Source organism: Quercus lobata, chromosome 9, assembly GCF_001633185.2.
Source record: "Quercus lobata isolate SW786 chromosome 9, ValleyOak3.0 Primary Assembly, whole genome shotgun sequence".
In the NCBI taxonomy this organism is placed as follows: Eukaryota; Viridiplantae; Streptophyta; class Magnoliopsida; order Fagales; family Fagaceae; genus Quercus; species Quercus lobata.
The window spans coordinates 19,085,712-19,106,711 of record NC_044912.1 but is presented as its reverse complement, the minus strand read 5'-3'; the positions used below and the strand labels follow the sequence as shown (position 1 = coordinate 19,106,711).

General features: G+C 34.9%; 1 protein-coding gene across 1 annotated transcript; it reads right to left on the bottom strand.

The window, feature by feature from the left end:
* Positions 1–864: 864 nt before the first annotated feature.
* On the bottom strand, positions 865–3,264 carry LOC115962201 (60S ribosomal protein L38-like). Its single transcript, XM_031081100.1, has 3 exons — positions 3,117–3,264; positions 1,345–1,528; positions 865–1,197 (listed from the first exon to the last, which is right to left on the bottom strand). Exons 1-3 carry the CDS (start codon positions 3,117–3,119, stop codon positions 1,175–1,177), a joined length of 210 nt encoding a protein of 69 aa, XP_030936960.1. The 5' UTR covers positions 3,120–3,264; the 3' UTR covers positions 865–1,174.
* Positions 3,265–21,000: the final 17,736 nt, after the last annotated feature.

The window sequence follows — 21,000 nt, the reverse complement described above, 5'->3', positions numbered from 1 at the left end:
TTCTTTTCCTTCTCTATTTTACCTGAACGTGCCTCTCTTTCTTCTCCTCCTTTTGCAATTTGGGTTTTATTATAGAGGATGATTTTGGGTCTGCAATTTGGGTTTGATTATGGGTAGTGATTTTGGGCAGAGAAAGCAAAGATATTGGGTGGAGAAAATGGTGATGGGCAGACAAAGCAAAGATTTTGGGCAGAGAAAATGATGATTTTGGGCGGATTTGCAGTTGCTTCTTCTTTGGCATCTTCTACTTTCTTTCTTCTCCCTCTCCTTTTTTTTTTTTCAATTTGGGTGTGATTATTTATATGAATTTGATGAATTTGGGTCTAGATTTAGAATGATTTTGATGATTTGTAATAATTTGCTGTTGCTAGATTGAAGAAAAGGTAAAGGAGGAAGAGGGTAGAGGAAGAGAGAGCATTGGAGGAGAGAGAAAATAAAGTAAAATAATCATTTAGAAAGCTACAGTAACCGTGCATATTTGCACAGTTACTGTAGCAATATTAGATATAATCAGTAATATAAATGGACTGATGTAGCTAGATTTTGAGCAACAATGTGTAAAATTATGCACTTTTTTTATTTTACACCTACTGGTGCAAGAGCTCTTAATTTTTAGTTTTAACATGAATGATGAAACACAGTTATCTTACATGGCAGGATGTGGTACTCTATGACAAACAAATAGACATAGCAACAGTTACAAATAATATAATCCAATATGCAAGGATCAGGTAAGCTTAAATGCAAGAGAACATATGCAACATGCTTAACAACCAGACCATTATAATATTCCACACTGCTGCTGCTAGTCTAACCTCTTAACAGACTAGTCCAACCCAGGAGCATCATTCTATTTGCAAAAAATTGAAGAAATCACTTAGCCTCAAACTAATTTCAAACCGAAAAGGTAAAGATAAAGAAAACAGCTAAACCATCCATAAATTGAACAAACAGAAAAAACAAACAAAAGTCCAAAGGAAACTGCAATAATGCAAAATTCCTGAGTTAAGATTTTCAAATGCTTTTGAGGGGTCATATCCTCCTAGAACTTAGTGGATGACCAGGCCCAATCCCATTAGAAATTAAGTACTTCAACTACTGAGAAAAAACACAAAATAAAGCAAAAACTCATTCTCTCTAGTAACCATTTGACATGTTGGTCCAGGTCCCATTTTCACAGGTCTTGCACGCTCAAACCTGCAAACAAGAAAGCCAGGAAAAGTCAGCTAATTGTCAATAGAAATAAGGTCTTTCAGTACCCAAAGATGAAAGGTAAGAAACCAAAATAAGACACCAAATGCACCCATCATGCCCATTAATAAAAAATAATTTTTTCATACTGACCGGGAGGGAGAGATTGCTTCAACTTTTCAGCCTTCTCTGCATCAAACACACAAAGTGTGTACAGGTACTTGGAGCAACGGACCTTGAACTTGACAACATCCTTGCCCTTCTTGATTTTCACAGAACGTGCATCTTTCCTTCTTGCAGTGAGAAGGAAATCTTTAATCTCGTGGATTTGCTTAGGCTGTGTATTGGAACAGATAACAGAAACAATTAGCGAAATAATTGACAAGGCAATCAAATAAGAAAATGAAGAGTTGGCAACTCAAGAATAATATAAATCACTTTGAATTGCATCAAAAGAAGGATAATCAGATAACAAAAGATATGGTACAATATCTTACGCCTCTCAAGCATTCATTTTTTTTATTAGTACACCTCTCAAGAATTCATTAGAGCAAGATGTATTAGTAAATATCGCCATGATCAAGATATAATTTAAATTTTAAAATCAAAGTTCTCTTTCAACTTCAAGATAATTTGACACTAAAATTATGACTTCTGTGGTTATGAGTAGAGAACATCCTAAGCCTTTAAGAAGGAAATTTTGATAAGAGTGTAACAATTTCAGCAATTGGACATTGATCCCAATGCAAAATTTAGAATCCAACTGAAATAAGGAAGATTTGAATTGTAGAATAAAATTCACAGCAATAAGAGATAGGTGATGTCTTCTAAATGAAAAACCACAATTTCAACCTATTAGAATGCTCCACTATGTCTAAACCTCAGAATAGGAACAAAAGCTAATGCTATCCAGCAGATATATCTGGAAAGATGTAGTAGATAGTGCTTGAACTTAACTTCAGATATCCCTGCATCTACAGACTCTATTATACATTTGTGAGAAGGGAAGTTGTATATAAGAAAGAAAAACCTCTCTGTATCACTCATCAAGTTTCTTTTTACGTTACCAAGCACCCATCTACGTCTATCCAACAAAACAATACAGGGAAATAGAATTGATTAGTCAAAGGATGATGACAAGAAAGTGCGAGGTAACACAAGAGCACAACACAAGCATGTGCCACTTCCCTCTTTGTCTCGTGCCTGTAACCACAACACACAAAAGAAGAGCCCCATTGACCAACAAAGAAAGACAATGCGCTATCCTAGGAAGCCAACCCTTGTTCATACATCTGTAAGCATCCACCAACATATGCCTGACTAAAAAAATTAAAACATACATACAATTTTCCTATTGCTCATTGTAACAACAATCCTCTAACTAATCCACTACTCCCACTATTTATTGTAATCTACAGACAGAGTCAAGGTATTCAGATTATCCCAAGAGACTAATTTGTTAAGTTTATCTTGCTTATAACTAGACTTTTTTTTTTTTTTTTCATAGAGATATTTTTGGAGCAACTAAATCAATCACCATTTTTGTAGTTCAATTTATGAATTTTGAAAATTTGACCTCTGATCTATATCAATCCTAGCTATAATATTTAAGACTTAGATCTAATTTTTTATTTTAACTGAAAGAAATCAATGGGTCTGAATCCCACACACAAAATCAGCATAACAAAGCTTCCAATAAAATAAACCCAAAACAATAACTACTAATTCCAACCAATACCCATGCTTTCATTTTCCACACTTCAAATCACAAAAAAAAAAAAAAAAAAAAAAAAAAAAAAAAAAAAAAAAAAAAAAAACAAAAACAAAACATATCAAACCAGAAACAATATGACAACTGAAACATCATACAACACATGTTATTATTATGATTGACAAAAAGAAGAGAAGATAGAGTAGAAAGATACCATGTTGCTGTGAAGCTGGGACTAGGGGCGCCGAAATTGAAAACCCTAGTTCGGAGATACTGAGGCAAATAAAGACACAATGATATGTACATATAAGCTGGGCTATCTGTGTTTTTTGCTTGGGTTGGTGTGGCTTTTCGTGGGCTGAGTTCCATTTGATACGTGTGTTAGTGGGCCTCTTTAAATTATTCTCGTATTAGGGTCCGTTTGTTAAAAACTTTTACACGAAAAACTAATTAAAAACCCGATAAAAGGAGAAATATGGTGATGTCCGTACCACGTAGATTGGTAATTTGTATCGCAAAATATAACCATTGATGGGTCTATGAAACTCATCAAACATCATGAACACTTTACTTTTTTTTTCTTTTTTTCTTTTTGTAATTTAGACAATTCAAAGATCGTTTCTTGAGCTCTAAAAGTAAAAATAAACATTTAGTTAGGAATTGAAATAGATATATGTCCCAATTGACTTACTTTTTTAGATAAATTACAACTTATTCACTTGTGATTTAACCAAAATTTAAATTGCTTACTTATGATTTGAAATTTAGACAACTTAAATTTCAATCAAACCACAGACAAGCAACTTAAATTTTTGTCAAATCATAGGTGGGATGCGAGGGATTTTCCAGAGCTTGGATCGTGAGGAAAGCGGAGTGGTGGTGGTTGAAGATGATAACAACGACAGAGACGACGTCATAGTCAGCTCTTGTTGAGGGTCCGACATGAGAGATTGGATTCGGGTCTTTCATTTCATTTCGTTCTATCTTTGCCTTCAGTTTTTCTTTTTCTAAGTGTAAGGAGAGAGAGAGAGAGAGAGAGAGAGATAGAGATCTATCTGTACTTCCCGCTAAGTATATATATTCACTTCTTCTTTTTTTTTGGTACATCTTAAGTGTCTTTTTTTTGGGGGGGGGGGTGAATCTGTTTCTAGATTACAAACTACAGAGACCAAATAAAGCAATGTTGGCAAAACTCGGCGAAAATGGCCAAATGGCCATAAAATCCTAACTATATAGTTAGTAGTTTCAGTTTCTAAACTATATCATTTACTAGCATCTCGAGTCTAAAAGACTCGATTTTGGTCTATAAATTGAGTCTCAAAGACTCAATTTCCATGTTCTGATCTGGCATTTCTTGCCAACCTGGAAATCGAGTCTCTAAGACTCGATTTATAAACCAAAAAAATTTGAAAAAACTCTAAGTCTCACAGTCTCTCGTACAAGCCTAAATACCCAAAAAAAAATTAAGAAATCCAAAAGGAGATCAGAGGGAGAAAGAAGACTCAGATTAGAGGGAGAGGGAGAAAGAAGAATCAGATCAGATAGGAGCTGAAGCAGGCCTGGGCCGCACGCGACCTGGGTCTCGCGCGGCATGGGTCGCGCGCCGTCGCGCACGATGGTGGTCTGCCTGGCTCATCGACTCCAATCTCGATCTTCTCTCTTTCTGTTTCTGGTTTTTTTTTTTTTTCTTCTCTGATGTTCTGTTCTGGCTGGGCTGGGTTCCTTTAGTTATAAGCATTAAAAAGTTAGAAATCGAGTCTTTAAGACTCGATTTTCATGTCATCGCCACATGAAAAAATATGCCAGATCAGACCATAGAAATCGAGTCTTTGAGACTCGATTTATAAGCCAAAATCGAGTTTTTAAGACTCGATATGCTAGTAAATGATATAGTTTGGAAACCGAAACTACTAACTATATAGTTAGGATTTTATGGCCATTTGGCCATTTTGGCCGCAAAACTCTCATGGAGACTTCTTCACGATGATAATTCTCTATTTTTTAGAGTGTTCGAGGCTAGATTTTTCCCTAATGGTACTATCTTGTATGCAAAAGATTATGCCGCCGCCTCATTTGCATGGAAAAGTATCCTCAAAGCGAGAGAGCTAATCTTAAAAGAAGCTTTATGGAGAGTGGGAGATGGAAAGCAAATAAAATTTGGGGTGACAACTGGTTACCAACAAAAATCCAACCAAAAATTACCTCTCCGATGATATTTGGACAACAAAACTCATCAGTGGAGGTCTTGATAAATCAATCTACCCAAAGATGGAGAGAAGAGGTGATTGATCACTATTTTGGCACGGTATAGGCAGCAATAATAAAAAGTATCCCGTTAAGCTCATCATCACAGCGAGACACACTTACCCCTACTGGGCAGTACTCTGTCAAATCTAGATACAGGTTTCTTTATGAAGTAGCATAAACTCACTCACAAATCATGCCTCAACACAACTCTCGGGCTGCTGGAAAAAGTTGTGGAAGATGGAGTTCCCCAACAAAGTGAAGAATTTTGTTTGGCGCACTTGCAGAGAAGCACTCCCAACCAAAGTCAATCTGTGCAAACGGAAAAACCATGTGTGTGTATATATATTCCCCCTAAAAATCGGATACTTTTTTTGAATAGAAAAACCACATGGCATACCTACACTTTAGAGTTTAGACCCACATACATGAAATGACCAAAGATTAGTGTACAATGATTTTATTGATTTGCTTAAGGTCCTAGGCAACTCTCCACTAAAAATAAAATAAATTTTCTAATTGAAGAATTTATCTTCGACAACAGTGCTATTCGCACTCCACATTTTAATAATTCTACCGTGTGATGTGAATCGATCGAGTCACTCGATAGATCATAGATCAACTCGACTTGAAGATCAACACTATTCTTTTAAAAAAAAAAAAAATCATATATTTTATATGTATTTTTTTTTATAATTTATAAAAATAAAATTAATCGGACAAGATTTTAGTGAGGCTAAAATACAATTTAATCAGTTAGAAGTTCATACAAGTTCTTCTATAGAAGAGTTTCATTTTGGAGTTGCTTTATATATATATATATGTGTGTGTGTGTGTGTGTTTAATAGATTACTATTTTTTTTTTTTTTGATTATTTAGCTTTTTTTATAATTATTTAGCTTGGTCCTTGCAAATTTTTTTTTTTTTTTACTCCACCGGTGCTTTTGAAGAAGATGAAATGGCTCTGACATAGGGTGAAAATTCTATAAAAAGACATAACATAATTTGCTCAAACTTGACTCATTTATTAAACAAAACTAGAGAGTAAAATAAGTTAATTTTAGAGATGACAATGGAGAGGGTATGGGGCAGGTTTTCTCTTTCCCCTCTCTCTGTCTCTTCATCTTTGAGGGTATGCCACATTCAAGTTATATATATATATATATATATATATATACACACACACTAAAAGTTTATTTTGAATACATTGAATTAAAACTAATAAAACATTATAAAAAAAAGTTCTAACATTATAAAACTTTCTCAAATCACAACAATATAACAATTAAAAAATATAAACAATTTAAATTTTAAAACATAAAATATAAGTTCAATAATACAACATAAAAAAAAATCATAAATTTAAAGTTTGCGGGCTAAAGCCACACACACACACACACACACATATATATATATTCCTTATTAAAAAAATCACAAAAAATAATTTTTAATGGACTAAATATAAACAAGTAAGATGTGTTGTTGTTGCAAATAAGTGTAGGTAAGAGGGCATGGTTTGGCGGTGGGAAGAGGAGAAAAACCTATTTTGAGGTTCTTGCTAGGGCTCTTTTCGGGGAAGTGTCCTGCTGGGATGACATACCATCCAAAGGAGCAAAGTTGAGTTGGAACCACCAGGTGCATGCCACGAGGGATAGGGAGAGAGAATTCACCAATACCATAGCAGGAAAGGGTATCACGGCAGACAAACAAACAAAATAGCTTTCTTTTTTCTGGCAATGGGGGGTGGCACACAGACGGACCACTGGTGGTAGGCAGGTACACCCAGACCAGATAAAAGTGGTTAAGGGTTAAAATAGTAAAATCCGGTCATGGCAGGCACTATAAAGAGGCCCTTGCCATGTACAGGAAAGGGACAACAAGCACCACGATATTAGAAATTTAAAAACCAGGAAATAGAAAACAATGATTAAAAAAAAGAAGTAGAAAGAAAAAATATAAGAAAGGGGAATATTAGAAAAGAGGGAAAGAAAAAGATAGAAAGTTAGTACGGTAGGCATGCACCAATAGGTGGATTCCCTCTCTCCCTCTCAAAATCTTGCTCTCTGCCAGAAACAAAGAGTGTTCTTTGTCTGGCGATGGGGGGTGGCACACAAACGGACCAGTGGTGGTCGGCAGGTACACCCAGACCAGACAAAAGTGGTTAAGGGTTAAAATAGTAAAATTCGGTCATGGCAGGCACCATAAAGAAGCCCTTGCCATGTACAAGAAATGGACAACAGGCACCACAGTATTAGAAATTTAAAAACCAAGAAATAGAAAACAAGGATTAAAAAAAAGAAGTAGAAAGAAAAAAGATAAGAAAGGGGAATATTAGAAAAGAGGGAAAGAAAAAGATAGAAAGTTAGAACGGCAAGCATGCACCAATAGGTGGATTTCCTCTCTCCCTCTCAAAATCTTGCTCTCTGCCAGAAACAAAGAGTGTTCTTGTGTACCAACCATTCAGGTCCGCTTCCCTCAAAGTGATTATTTTTCACGGCAGGATCTCTCTGAGAGATTATTCACTTTGAGAAGAGGCATTCTTCCCTCTCTGGTTTTGGTCTTGCGGATTAAACTTGATCTGATTTATTTCCTCTCTCAATCAACTCATATACCACCCCCTTGTTTCCCTTACTTTTCTTATAAAATAATTGTTGTTAAACTGTGATTATCTTTTCTTAAGTAGGGATTATCTGTTTACCTTAATAAAAATGTCAAAGTACTTTACTTTATCTTGTTATTACCATATCTGCCTGCCGCAATCCATCTGAAACAGTTTTGTCCACCGTAAGTGTGCTCCTGGCAGACAAGGCATAGTTTGCACACAAACTGGACCAAATTGAATTGCAGTTGGACCGGTCTCAATTGAGGGAGCCCAACCCACTTTAACCACAAAAAGCCCACTACATACGGCAATGCAGACAAAAATCTGACTCCATCTGAACGTGTTCATTATAACTTACGAATTTATACCTCATCAATAACTATAAGCCATTTTCTAGTACAAGTCATTTGGGTCCTCTTCTTTATTCCCTCTTATGCCAGCTGGACTTGGCCAACTTGGAGAGAATATCTGTGCATCTTGGATGATATTCATAATTATAGCGAAGAACATAAATGCTTTAAGTGGGAAAAATATCGTACATCTATACCTATATATTGAAATTGAAGATTAAATGATATACTTAGAGAAGTAAGAAAGGAGTATACAAAGAAGAGTATATACCCATATGGACTTTCTTTTTGTTTATATATGTATAAGGAAAAATCCAAGAAAATCTAGCAAAGTATACATAATTTATTTAAATACTTATTTCATAACTTTTGTTCCATTTTATCTTTAAGTTAAGCTTAACAAATTATAGCACGTATGACACATTACTGTTGACTCTTTCCACTCTTTAATTTCCAAAAAATTGGATGGAAAGTGAGTATGGATTGTATACTTGTATGATGTATCCCAACAAATTAAGACTTTTATCCCTCAAAAATAAAATACCTTAAAAGTTCCAATTTCACTGAACTCCTAAAACTAAATCAGATATGGGTATTGGCCCCAAACAGCCACAAAACAAGCATCACACTATCCCCCTAGGCTGATTGAAGGGACATGTACCTAGGTTGGCATACCCGAGCTTACCTAGTGATGGATCCTCTCTTGTAGCATAAAATGCATATGACAATTGGTGTGAGCATTAAACGGGGCTACAACAAAATAAATAATCTCTGGCTAGACAAATTTTTAGGTGGGGGTGCTTTGTCAATCTTCACATGATATTAATATTATCTTTACCGTCATATGACGTGGAGTTGATAAGTCTACATCAGAAACTCTATTTCTTTTTATTCAAACCAAAAAAAAAAAAAAATGATCATTTTCTGTGACCCAATGTGCTTTGTTCCCAAGCAAATAACTTGACAATTCTTGAACTACGTTCAACTTTCCTAAATTGTTTGGTTAACAAGAAATCAAATAGGTGCAACACCTCAAGTTAGGCCCCAAGTAATTGGGCCTACCTGGGCTAGGCCTAGCAATGCGGGGCCTATGAGGGTTTCTTCCTTACAGATCACTTCAAAAATACATGTTCCTACGTTTCTTTCTTGGTCTCACAAAGATGATAATTGGTAATGGAATGCAATGGAAATCTATCATCAATCTAACATATTTAGTAACAATCTACAAAGTGTCTTGTTATTGAAATTTTAAATGATAAGGCCTTTATTTATATTAATATATATGGGTGTCAATATTCGACCCAACCCGTGAACACGACACGAACTCAACACGAGTTTTTTCGGATTAGGGTTATGTCTTAATGGGTTTGGGTCATAAACGGGTTGACCTGAAAGCGACATGATAAGAAACGTGTCATAAGCGGGTCAACCTGTGTAACCCGCAATAGACACGTTTGACATGCCAATTTATTTATGTCAACCCGAAATGACCCACTTAACACAACCCGTTTAACTCATATAAGAAATAAATATTTATTTTTTTTTAGATTTGTCAAATACCTTTTATATCCAACATATATTTTAAATTTAAAAATAAAAGTGAGTAATTACAAAAATTTACAAGGAGTATAATTGGAAATTGAAACTTTCATACCCTAGAACTACTAATACTTTTTTTTTTTTTGGCATAGAACTTGCACAAATAAAATTGGATGAGCTTGTGAAAGATGTTATGAATTTGGACATCAACAAAGAATCTCTGGATGATAATCGTGGTCAAAGTCAGGATTAGTCTACTATTTACTCAAATTTTTTCAATATTGATACTTAGCATTTGGCAAGTTCCAAGGATATTATATTTTTGTTGAACTATGTTATTTTATTTTTGTTAAACTTTGTTATTTTGAATTTGGGTTGAAGTGTATGCACTTCTTTGGGAGTGTAAAGAACTTATTTCTAGATGAATGTTATATTTTTGTTGAATTATATTATTTTGAATATGGGTTGAAGACTTGAAGTGTATGCACTGCTTTTTGGAATATAAAAAAAAATTATTTCTATATGGATGTTATATTTAATATTATGCAGGTTGAAATGGGTTGTGTTACATTCGTATTAACCCAACACGACTCGTTTATTAAGCATGTCAAATGGGTTAGGTCAAGTCAACCTGCCTTATTAACAGGTCGGGTTAGGGTTGAAGGATCATGACATGATTATTAAATGGGTCGGGTTAGGGTTGAGTCATTTAGTCGAATACCCCTACCTCGACACGACACGAACTCGACCCACTAACCTGAATTGACACCCCTAATATATATCTTTTTTGGCATATAAACTTAGGTTAGAACCTTAGCCTCCCCAACAAACAAGAGAAATAAAAAAAGAAAGTAAAATGGTCAGGCCTAAAGATGTATAAGTTGGCATGTGAACTTTCTTTGTTGTTGTTTTTTTTCTTTTCTTTTTTCCATATAAACTTTTCATTTATTCTAACTGCACAACTATTAAAGTGAGAGTATATAATCATATTATAGGTATTTATCACTTTTATATATATATATATATATATATTGTGTGGGGGGGGGGGGGGGGTGGGGTGGGGAATAGGGGAAACAATCATCTTTTATTTTATTTTTATTATTTTTTATAATTTGGTAGTAATAACAATGGAGAAGGGAATTCAAGAGAAATTCTCATAATTACCATTGAGTTATAAGACCGTACCCTTTGGTCAATATTCAATTTTTATGCCAAAGGAAAAAATAATACTAATAAAATTAGATAAAATACTATTTTTATTTTTAAACTTTATCAAAAATTTGCTTTTCATCTCTAATTATTTTTTTAATATCTAAACTTTGTAAAGAGTTTTTTTTTTTTTTAATATAAAATAAATTAGAGACAAAAGAGGGAATGAAAAAAAGTACATTTTTCAATAGTTTAAGGATAAAAAAATATTTTTAAAATTTAAGGATATAAAGTGAAATATTTTCAATAATTAGGAAAGAAATACAAAAATTTTCAATAGTTTAGAAATGAAAAACAAATTTTTAATAATATTCAAAAACAAAAGTAGCATTTTACCCAATGAAATTTTCACTTCAGTAACGTAAGTAAAATTCTTATATCAGAAAACAAATTAACATGTCAGTTTATGTCAACTTTACTTTTCTTTAACGTCTTTCATTGAGTGGGGTTTTTTTTTTTTTTTGGCTGAACATTGAGTGGTTACTCTCAAGCTTCATAACTAGAATATTAAATGCTTCAATAACTTTCAATATTGGCCGACTTATTCTAACTTTGCTACAAATATATATATATCCACCAAGAACCAGCATCGATCACAACAAGAAGCTTAAGTGCATTGTTAAAGATGGCAGTCTCTAGTGGCACCAACAGAATTATAAGGCATTCTCTATTACTAGTCATTTTGTTCGTCTTCCTTGTTCCCTCTTATGCCCGGAAATGGATTAAGGAAGACTATTGGAATGAAGTTAAGTGCATCTTAAAAAATTTGAACCCTTTCGGAGATTATAACTGTTGGGTCTGAGCATCATCATGAATGGATATACCTAAAGCTTGAAGGGTTGTTTTTATAATAAATAAATAAATATTGACATAAACCTTGAAGGTTAAATGATATATTTAGAGAAGTAAGATGGGATTATATACAAGAAGAAAAAAGAAAAAAGAAAAAAAAAGGATATACCCACGTAGAATTTCTCTATTGTATTATGTATGTATAACAGTATAAGGAAAAATTCAAGGAAATTGAGTAAAGTATAATTTAAATTAATGCTTCTTTCATAACTCTTGTTCCATTTTATCTTTATGGTAAACTTAACAAATAATAGCACATATATATAACACGTTAATTTTTTTTTTTTTTTTGGAGATAGTTTCAATTTAAACGTTTGCTCATGATGATTACTTTTATTATTATATTAAGACATTAATTAATTTTGGAGAAGATGGAGATCAAATCTCAAATCTTTTATTCTATAATAAGAAACTTTATCAGTTAAATTAGCTAACATACAACATGTTAATATTAAGTATTAACTCTTTCCACTCCTGAATTTATTAAAAAAAAAGAAAGAAAAAAAAGATGGAAACTGAACATGGGCTGTAGCTTGTATTCCAACAAATTACGACTTTTATTCCTCAAAAGTTCAATTTCACTAAACTCCTAAAACTAAATCAGATATGGGCATTGGCCCCAAATAGCCTACAAAACAATCATCATACTATTCACTCTGGCCAATTGAAGGGACATGTACCTAGGTTGGCATACCCAAGCTTACCAAGTGATGGATCATCTCTTGTAGCATGACATGCATACGACCGTCGATGCAGGGCCGGCTCAAGGCCTAGGCAAGTTAGGCCTAGGCCTAAGGCCCTACCAAAAAACAAAAATTTTTTTAGGAAAAAAGGCCCCACTTTCCATAGTTAAAGGCCCAAATTTTTATAAAACTATATATATATTTTCTAAAGGTTGTACATTTTTTTTATTAGTGATATTAAGGATACTACAAATTTTACTATTGGCTTACAAATTGTCATGTTATTAATCACAAAAAATTGATATAAACAGTCATTAGTTAAATTGATGAAGTTCATAAATGAGAGACAATATTACATTATATTTTAAACATTTTATAGTACTTTTAATTAATGCATTTTTTTTTTTCATTTCTATTAAGACTCTCAAATTACAAGACCAATAGAACTTTAACTCAATTGAAACCCTAAAATATTTCAAAAAGATGTTGCAAATGTGTTAAATCATCAATTATAGATTAATCTCCCCTGATAGTTTGAGACTTTGATTTTTGTAAACTAATATCCTACAAAGCCACATACCAAATAATATCTATCTCTCTCTCTTAAAATCAAAATATAAAATTAAAAATTAGATTACAATTTTATTTAACTATGTATCGTCTTATATCTAAAATAAAGTATCTTTTTCAATCGCAATATATTTTTATTTCTTTCTATTAATATTTATAATTCAACTATGATATTCAATTCTCTATATGAAATTAACATTAGTCTAGTTGGTATTATTTATGTATTTAATGTATCAAATTAACCTTAATTTGATTAGTATTAAATAATTTTGTTTAATTAATATTTACATATTAAAGGCCCCGCATAAATTTTTCGCCTTGGACCCCAAATTATGTTGGGCCGCCCCTGCGTTGATGTGAGCATTAAATGAGGCTACGACAAAATAAATGCTATCCTATTAGAACAAAATTTTATGTGGGGGTTCTGCCATTCTTCATGTGGTGTTACCCTTACAGTCAAGGGCGGCTCCACATTATGTTCAGGTGGGTCACACGACTATCTGACTTGAAAAAAAAAATTTAATTCATTATTATATATAAAAATTAAAAAAAAAAATGATGACCACCTTAAATTTTTTTTGACCCAATATAATTAAACTTTGAACAAAATTTGACAACAAATTTAATTGTAGTATTGTAGACTAAGGTTACAATTTTACTAATATTTTTTTCTTAGATGTGAAATTTGACATGTGTTTTAAAAACATGCAATTCAATAGTTAGATTTTCAAAATATGTAGCCATATTAATTTATTTAGTGAGAATTATAGCATTAGGTTATAACTAAGTTTGTAGCTAAACATTGTCTTTAAACTTTTGTCCACTTAACAATATATTATGACTTTACAAACAAAAAGAAAAGGCCCAACAAAAATTTTATTTAACTAAAATTTTTAAAGAGATGTAGCTTGCAGTATCAATAATGAGACTATCATGCAAAATTTTCAAATTCTTAAAAATAAAAATAAAATAAAAAAAAATTCTTAGAAGGAAATTATAAGACTTTTTGTATTTGCGTGTTTTTTTTTTTGTCAATATATGAAGTTATCTTTTTATTAGATTTTGTATAATTTAAATTTCTTAATGACTTCCCTAGAAAAATTCTTGGAGCTGCCACTAGGGTTGTTCATGGTGCAGTGCAATTTTTGGCAATTTTTAGCACAGCACTTTGCGGTGTAATTTACCCAAAATCATAACCACACTGCACTTCATTTTTGCAGTTACATGTGCAGTGTTGTGTGGTTTAGAGTTTAGCCAAAATCGTAATTGCACAACACCTCATTTTTGCGGTTATATGTATAGTGTGGTGTACAAGATGTGGTTTGAAGCTGTTATATTTTTCAAATTTTGGGTTTTTCCTGCTCAATCCAAAATTAATTTTTCCCTCTGTTTTGGGCCAAGTTTTAAACTATTAAGCTAGTTTTTTCTTTATTTTGGGCTGACTTTCCTAATCAACACTTGTTAGGGTTATTAGACTTTTTTCTTTTTTTGAAAATTAGGGTTATTAAACTATTAATAATATATTTAATATTAAAAAAAATAAATATATTAATATATAGAGAGGGTGTGATGTGGTTTGTGTAGTTTTCTTATTATAAAACCACAAATTGCACGGTTGCAATGCACTATTACGTACGGTGAGGTGCGATTATGCCATTTTACAAGTCATTTTTGCAGTTTGTGCAATTTGGTGAACATCCTTAGCTGCTACTACTTACGGTCACGTGACGAAAGTCGATGAGTCCACATTTCAGAGACTTAGTGCCCGATTGGAGAGCACTGAAAGTTGCGGTGCGTTACCTTTCACGTTTTGCCTTTTTTTTTTTTTTTTTTTTTTTTGATTCAGCCGCAACATTTGACTCAGTCTTCCGTGAACAGTGCATTCGTGCACTGTTCATGTACCCATAAATTTCACTTTTCAACAACTTTTTCATTAAAAATGGGTCCCGCAACACTATTCACACATTTAAAAATTATTTTGTTACAGTGTTTTCAGTTTCAGTTTTCAATTTCAGCAACAATAAGCTCAATCCAAATAGACCCTTAGGATACTTTGTTCTCAAGCAAATGGCTTGCCAACTCTCGAACTATGTTCGGCTTTCCTAGATTATTTGGTTAATAAGGAATCAACTAGATGCAGCCTCATGTTTATCCTAGAGTCGTGGACTCGTGGTGTCAATTTAGGCCCAAGTAATTGGGCCTACTTGGGCTAGGCCTAGCAATACGGAGCCCATGAGTGTTTCTTCCTTACAGGGTACTTCAAAAATACATGTTCCTATATATGTTTCTTTCTCGGTCTCACAGAGAAGATAAAAGGTAATAGAATGCAATGGAAATCTATCCATTTAGAGCCTAGCATGTTGACGGCATTATCCAAACTAATTTCCACGACAACTACTTCAACCTCTTATGCATCTAACATATTTAGTAACAATCTACAGAGAGTCTTGTTATTCAAATTTTAAATGATTATACACCTCTTCTTCTTCTTCTTTTTAATTAAGAAATTAAGAAAGTAAAATGATCAGGCGGGCCTAAAGATGTATATACAAGTGAAGTTGGCTACTTTTATATATATAATTTCATTTTATTATCCACTCAAGTCATTTAAACTAAAGCTTTAAATCTAAATCCTTCTTTCTTTCTTTCTTTTTCCAAAAGGTTTTGTACAAGAAATTCTCCTTGAGAAAACTTTTACTGAACTATTGATTGGCTTGTGTGAACATTTTCTTAGCACAGTTAAGTACAAATAAAGCAACCTTCTCAATCAGCCAATGGTGGACAGTGTTAGCTGGTCTCCTAGTACTTGGGGTCTATCACAATGAAAATAGCAAAACTTCTCGAGCAAAAGTCAAAATTTGTCTTATGTATTTCAGGTAAATTGATTCTCGTACTCTCATACTGATTAGTTTATTCACAAATATATTATTATGTTTTGATGAAATTATTCACAAATATATTATTATGTTTCCACTTGGTTTGTTAAATAGTTATTTGTTAAATAACTAATTTAAATAAGTTTTTTCTTGAACTGAGCTCATATTTTTGATAAACGACCTAGTTTATTTACCGCCCTAAACGTTGGATCGCCTTAAGCTTTGGAAGACATATTCATGAAAGAATAAAGCTCTTTGGCTAAAGCTTTGGAAGACATATTCATGAAAGATTAAAGCTCTTCACATGGAGGCTAGCATAGGAAATTAGTCCCATTAACAACATCCTTAACATGCATTGGTGGGGGTCAAAAGCCACCTCTACAATTCCTCAATCCTATCCTTGAAACATTGTAAATTATTAAGGGTCCATTTGGATGGAGGAGGGAAAGAGAAAGTAGAGAGGAATAGAGTAGAGTTAGTTGAAAATAGGCTAATTTTGGGTCAAATCTACTCTATTCTCCCTCCCTCCCTTCCCTCAATCCAAACGGACCATAAGAAAGCTTGGCTTAGTTTTCCTAGGCCATCGTTCCATCGTAATCAACACAATAAAAATACTAAAGTTGGTATAAATTTTATTACAAAATGCATATAAGTTAATGTGATAATAAATATGATTGGTCACATTGGTGTCACAACAATAATATAATATAAATATTTTTCTAACAAAATTATCTTATTATTTTGTGTTTTAATAATTAATTTACAATTGGTGAAATATCTGTAGTGAATTTGTAGGAATATATTAATTTGTCAGAAAATCAATTTCAATATCTCAATAAATTTATATAGACTATAACACTTACTAAGTAGCTCGTACATATTTATATGTATATTACTATTTAACTATCCCATCAACCCTATATAGGAAGCTGTAAAATTACATAGTAAACAAAATTGAACGTACAGATCGATCCAGTTCTCCAATAGACAATAGTAAAAAAAAATATATATATATATATATATATGTAAGGACTCAATTTGTAACTACCCCAAAATGGTATTGGGTTCACACGTTACGGGCCCAAACAATATAATTTGTAGAGCGTGGGATTGAAAGGTTAGGCCTTGGTCACCGGACAGTGGTTCGTCAGGGTTTCTATAGAAATTTACACGAGGGTGAACCTGGCGTGTCTAGCAAGACCTTCTTCCGATACGACCTGAGTGGCTTCGGTCCTTAGACCTCGTCCGAGGAGTTTCGTGTTCTGATTATTCTTCTTTTTTAGGGTTCCATGGTCTGGGAGACGATTTGTCTCCCCCTTCTCTGAATTGCTTCTCTTTCTTTTTTATACTAGCCTTTACCCTTCTTCCAACATCCACGTGTAGGTTCAGCGTTCCAGGGCTGATACTTGTCCCATCAGCCCATACCCAAAGTGGTTGGGGGTGGTTGTAAAAACTGAAAAGTATTGCTCTGTCAAGCGCAGAGTTTTTAATTGCAGTAATGGCAGTCTTTCCTTTGTCCTTTGTCGCCATATTGTCTAGGGGTCCTTTCTCCATCAATGTGGAGATGTTCGATTTTTCCCTAAACTGTTCCTATACCGTACTTGTCATTTCTTTCAGGAGCGCTTTGGGATGCCGAGGACAGAATCATCCTCGACTATATCTCTAGGCTATTTGGACTTTCATGGTATGTCCTCGGCAATGCCTCTCCTCGGCTCGGGCCCTGGGCCCTAATGTAAAGTAGGCCGAGGTCATAAATTCTCTGACCCCACATTAGCCCCTCAAAATCTTGCTGTTCGACCTCATGGTCGGAGATGAGGGTTTTAGTGATGCCAGGCTTATATCACAGTTTGCCTAGCTTTGTCCTTCATTAATGTCAGTGTCTCTTCATTTGCCTGGGAAATGCGTCAGGTTATGAGACATTCCTTTAGATTTACTCACGCCGTGCTCTTGCCGTTTAAGTGTACGAGGCGATTCTTTAATAAGTTCCCTTTACGAGGCCACTCAAATCCACCGATTGTAGACGACGTTGGGAGTCGAGTGGAAATTATCTTGTTTGTATCTCTTCCTGGAAATCTGTGTAGATTAAATGCCACCAAACTTGCCCTCCATATAAGAAGCAAGGTAGGAGGTCACTTCCTTTACGTACAGACCCTTCAATCTTTTCAAATTCCTAAACCTCCAGCTGTGCTCAAAGTTTTCATTACCAATGCAATTTAAGCCTTAGAGAGTGATATGTTTGAGACAAAAGTGGGGGTGAAGGGACCACACCCTTTCCAGAAGCACTGAGTCTCTCCGAGACTCAAGATGGCGCGGTCAGGGCAAGGAAGACGGAGACTCAAGACAGCTCTCCCCTTTCACAAGGCGGGGGAGAAGCCTCCTCCTCCTTCAGCCAAAATTCGAAGCAGGTGCTGGTCGCGTCAGATTTTTGGTGCAACAGCAATGGGATTTCTCATCATCGGTACCATCCGCTCTCTCTCGAGCGCTGCTAATATGGCACCCGCGTGTTAGGAGTCAGAGCTGATGCGGGGATTGGGCATCCTCGCTTCCTCCTCTCCTCCTTCTCTGGTGCCTCCTTTTACCTCCGCTTCTTCTTCTATTCCATCACTAGGAGCATCCTGGTGCTTCTGCTTCTTCTTCTGCTTCTTTTCCCCTTCCATCAATAGGGCCATCTTGACACACTTAATCGCCATAAGAGCAGAATTTTGAAGGATTTATCGTTCCCTTGTATCTTTTTCCTTTTTTGCTTTTTCTTTTTGCCTTTGTAGTTAGCTTCTGGTATAGGCTTGCTTAAGCCCCTCATTGTACGCTGTACTATTTCTTGGTATTAATAAAAGATGACTTTCTCTTATTCTAAGTATTCTTTCTTTTCTGCAATAGTTATACTGTGAATGGATGTGTTATATATATATTTTTTTCTGAATGATACTTAGGGCCGAACCCCCTGTTAACAAAAAACTATTATTTTGAACTTACTAAGACTAATAGGCACGATAATGCCGAACTGAAAAAGGTTATACATATAAGACTAACTGAGATAACAGCTGAACGTTCTGTATTGCGTATGAGGCGATCATCCGAGGATGGGTAACCCAAAATGAACTATCCGAGATGGTCGCTGTGTACTAGGGTGCTTTACCACGTTCCTAACAACATTCATGGCCTTAACCATTTTTGGCATCCGGTCCGAGGACCGAGGTATGACTGTACCGGGCCTAAATACTCATTTACATTAGTTTCCTTAGAACTGGGGATCCGAGGACAGAACGAGATTTCCATTCTGTCTAAGACTTAATCCATTTTCTAACGACTAATCTCCCCATAGGTTTGAATCCGAGGACCATGCAATACCTTAATTCTGTCCAAAACTTGTAATATTCTTTAAGTAGTTGGTTTCCTCATAAGTTTGAGTCCGAGGATCATGCAATACCTTGATTCTATCCAAAACTTAGAATATTCTTTAAGTAGTTGGTTTCCCCATAGGTTTAAGTCCGATGACCATGCAATACCTTGGTTCTGTCCAAAACTCATAATATTCTTTACGTAGTTGGTTTCTCTATAGGTTTGAGTCCGAGGACCATGCAATACCTTGATTCTGTCCAAAACTCATAATATTCTATAAGTAGTTGGTTTCCCCATAGATTTGAGTCCGAGGACCATGCAATACCTTGATTCTGTCCAAAACTCATAATATTCTTTAAGTAGTTGGTTTCCCCATAGGTTTGAGTCCGAGGACCATGCAATACCTTGGTTCTGTCCAAAACTTAGAATTTTCTTTAAGTAGTTGGTTTCCCCATAGGTTTGAGTCCGAGGACCATACAATACCTTGGTTCTGTCCAAAACTTAGAATTTCCTTTAAGTTTGGGGGGATTAGCCCCTCGGCCAAGGTGTGGGACGTTGATCTGATGTTGGAAGCCCCTAGAACCGTCCGCACTACTGACGCTTCGAAGCGTAACCCCTAGTGGAACTTTATGTTAGGGCACAACAACGGGCTGCTGGAAGTGATGGAGGGACTTTCTCGATCCACCGCCTGTGCCAACGCACAAGCCTTTCCCACAGACGGCGCCAATTGTAAGGACTCAATTTGTAACGACCCCAAAATGGTATTGGGTTCGCACGTTACTGGCCTAAACAATATAATTTGTAGAGCGTGGGATTGAAAGGCTAGGCCTTGGTCACCGGATAGTGGTTCGTCAGGGTTTTTATAGAAATTTACACGAAGGTGAACCTGGCGTGTCTAGCAAGACCTTCTTCCGATACGACCTGAGTGGCTTCGGTCCTTAGACCTCGTCCGAGGAGTTTCGTGTTCTGATTATTCTTCTTTTTTAGGGTTCCATGGTCTGGGAGACGATTTGTCCCCCCCTTCTCTGAATTGCTTCTCTTTCCTTTTTATACTAGCCTTTACCCTTCTTCCAACGTCCACGTGTAGGTTCAGCGTTCCAAGGCTGATATTTGTCCCATCAGCCCATACCCAAAGTGGTTGGGGGTGGTTGTAAAAGCTGAAAAGTATTGCTCTGTCAAACACAGAGTTTTTAATTGCAGTAATGGCAGCCTTTCCTTTGTCCTTTGTCGCCATATTGTCTAGGGGTCCTTTCTCCATCAATGTGGAGGTATTCGGTTTTTCCTTAAACTGTTCCTATACCGTACTTGCCATTTCTTTCAGGAGCGCTTTAGGATGCCGATGACAGAATCATCATCGGCTATATCTCTAGGCTATTTGGACTTTCATGGTATGTCCTCGGTAATGCCTCTCCTCAGCTCGGGCCTTGGACCCTAATGTAAAGTGGGCTGGGGTCATAAATTCTCTGACCCCACAATATATATATATATATATATATTCAGTTTATGTTAGATTTAATTTTCTTCAATGTACTCGGTACTTAATTGAGCGTTTACTACCAGTCCTCATAACTTAAATTAACCTCCTCAATTTAATTTCATTTATGACTGACTTATTTATTTGTGCTATATATTTTCACTTGAACCATTGTCACTGTCACTGCCACGGCCTTGAGTTCATTCATACTCAAAAGAATTAAAAAAATCAAATGAAAAATGGCAGCCTCTAGCCTAAGCAAAAAATTTATATTTATCAGCTATTTTCTAATATTTCTTGTTTTGGCCCTTTTCTTTGTTCCCACAATTGCCTGCGGGATGAGTCTAATTGTCCGTTTGG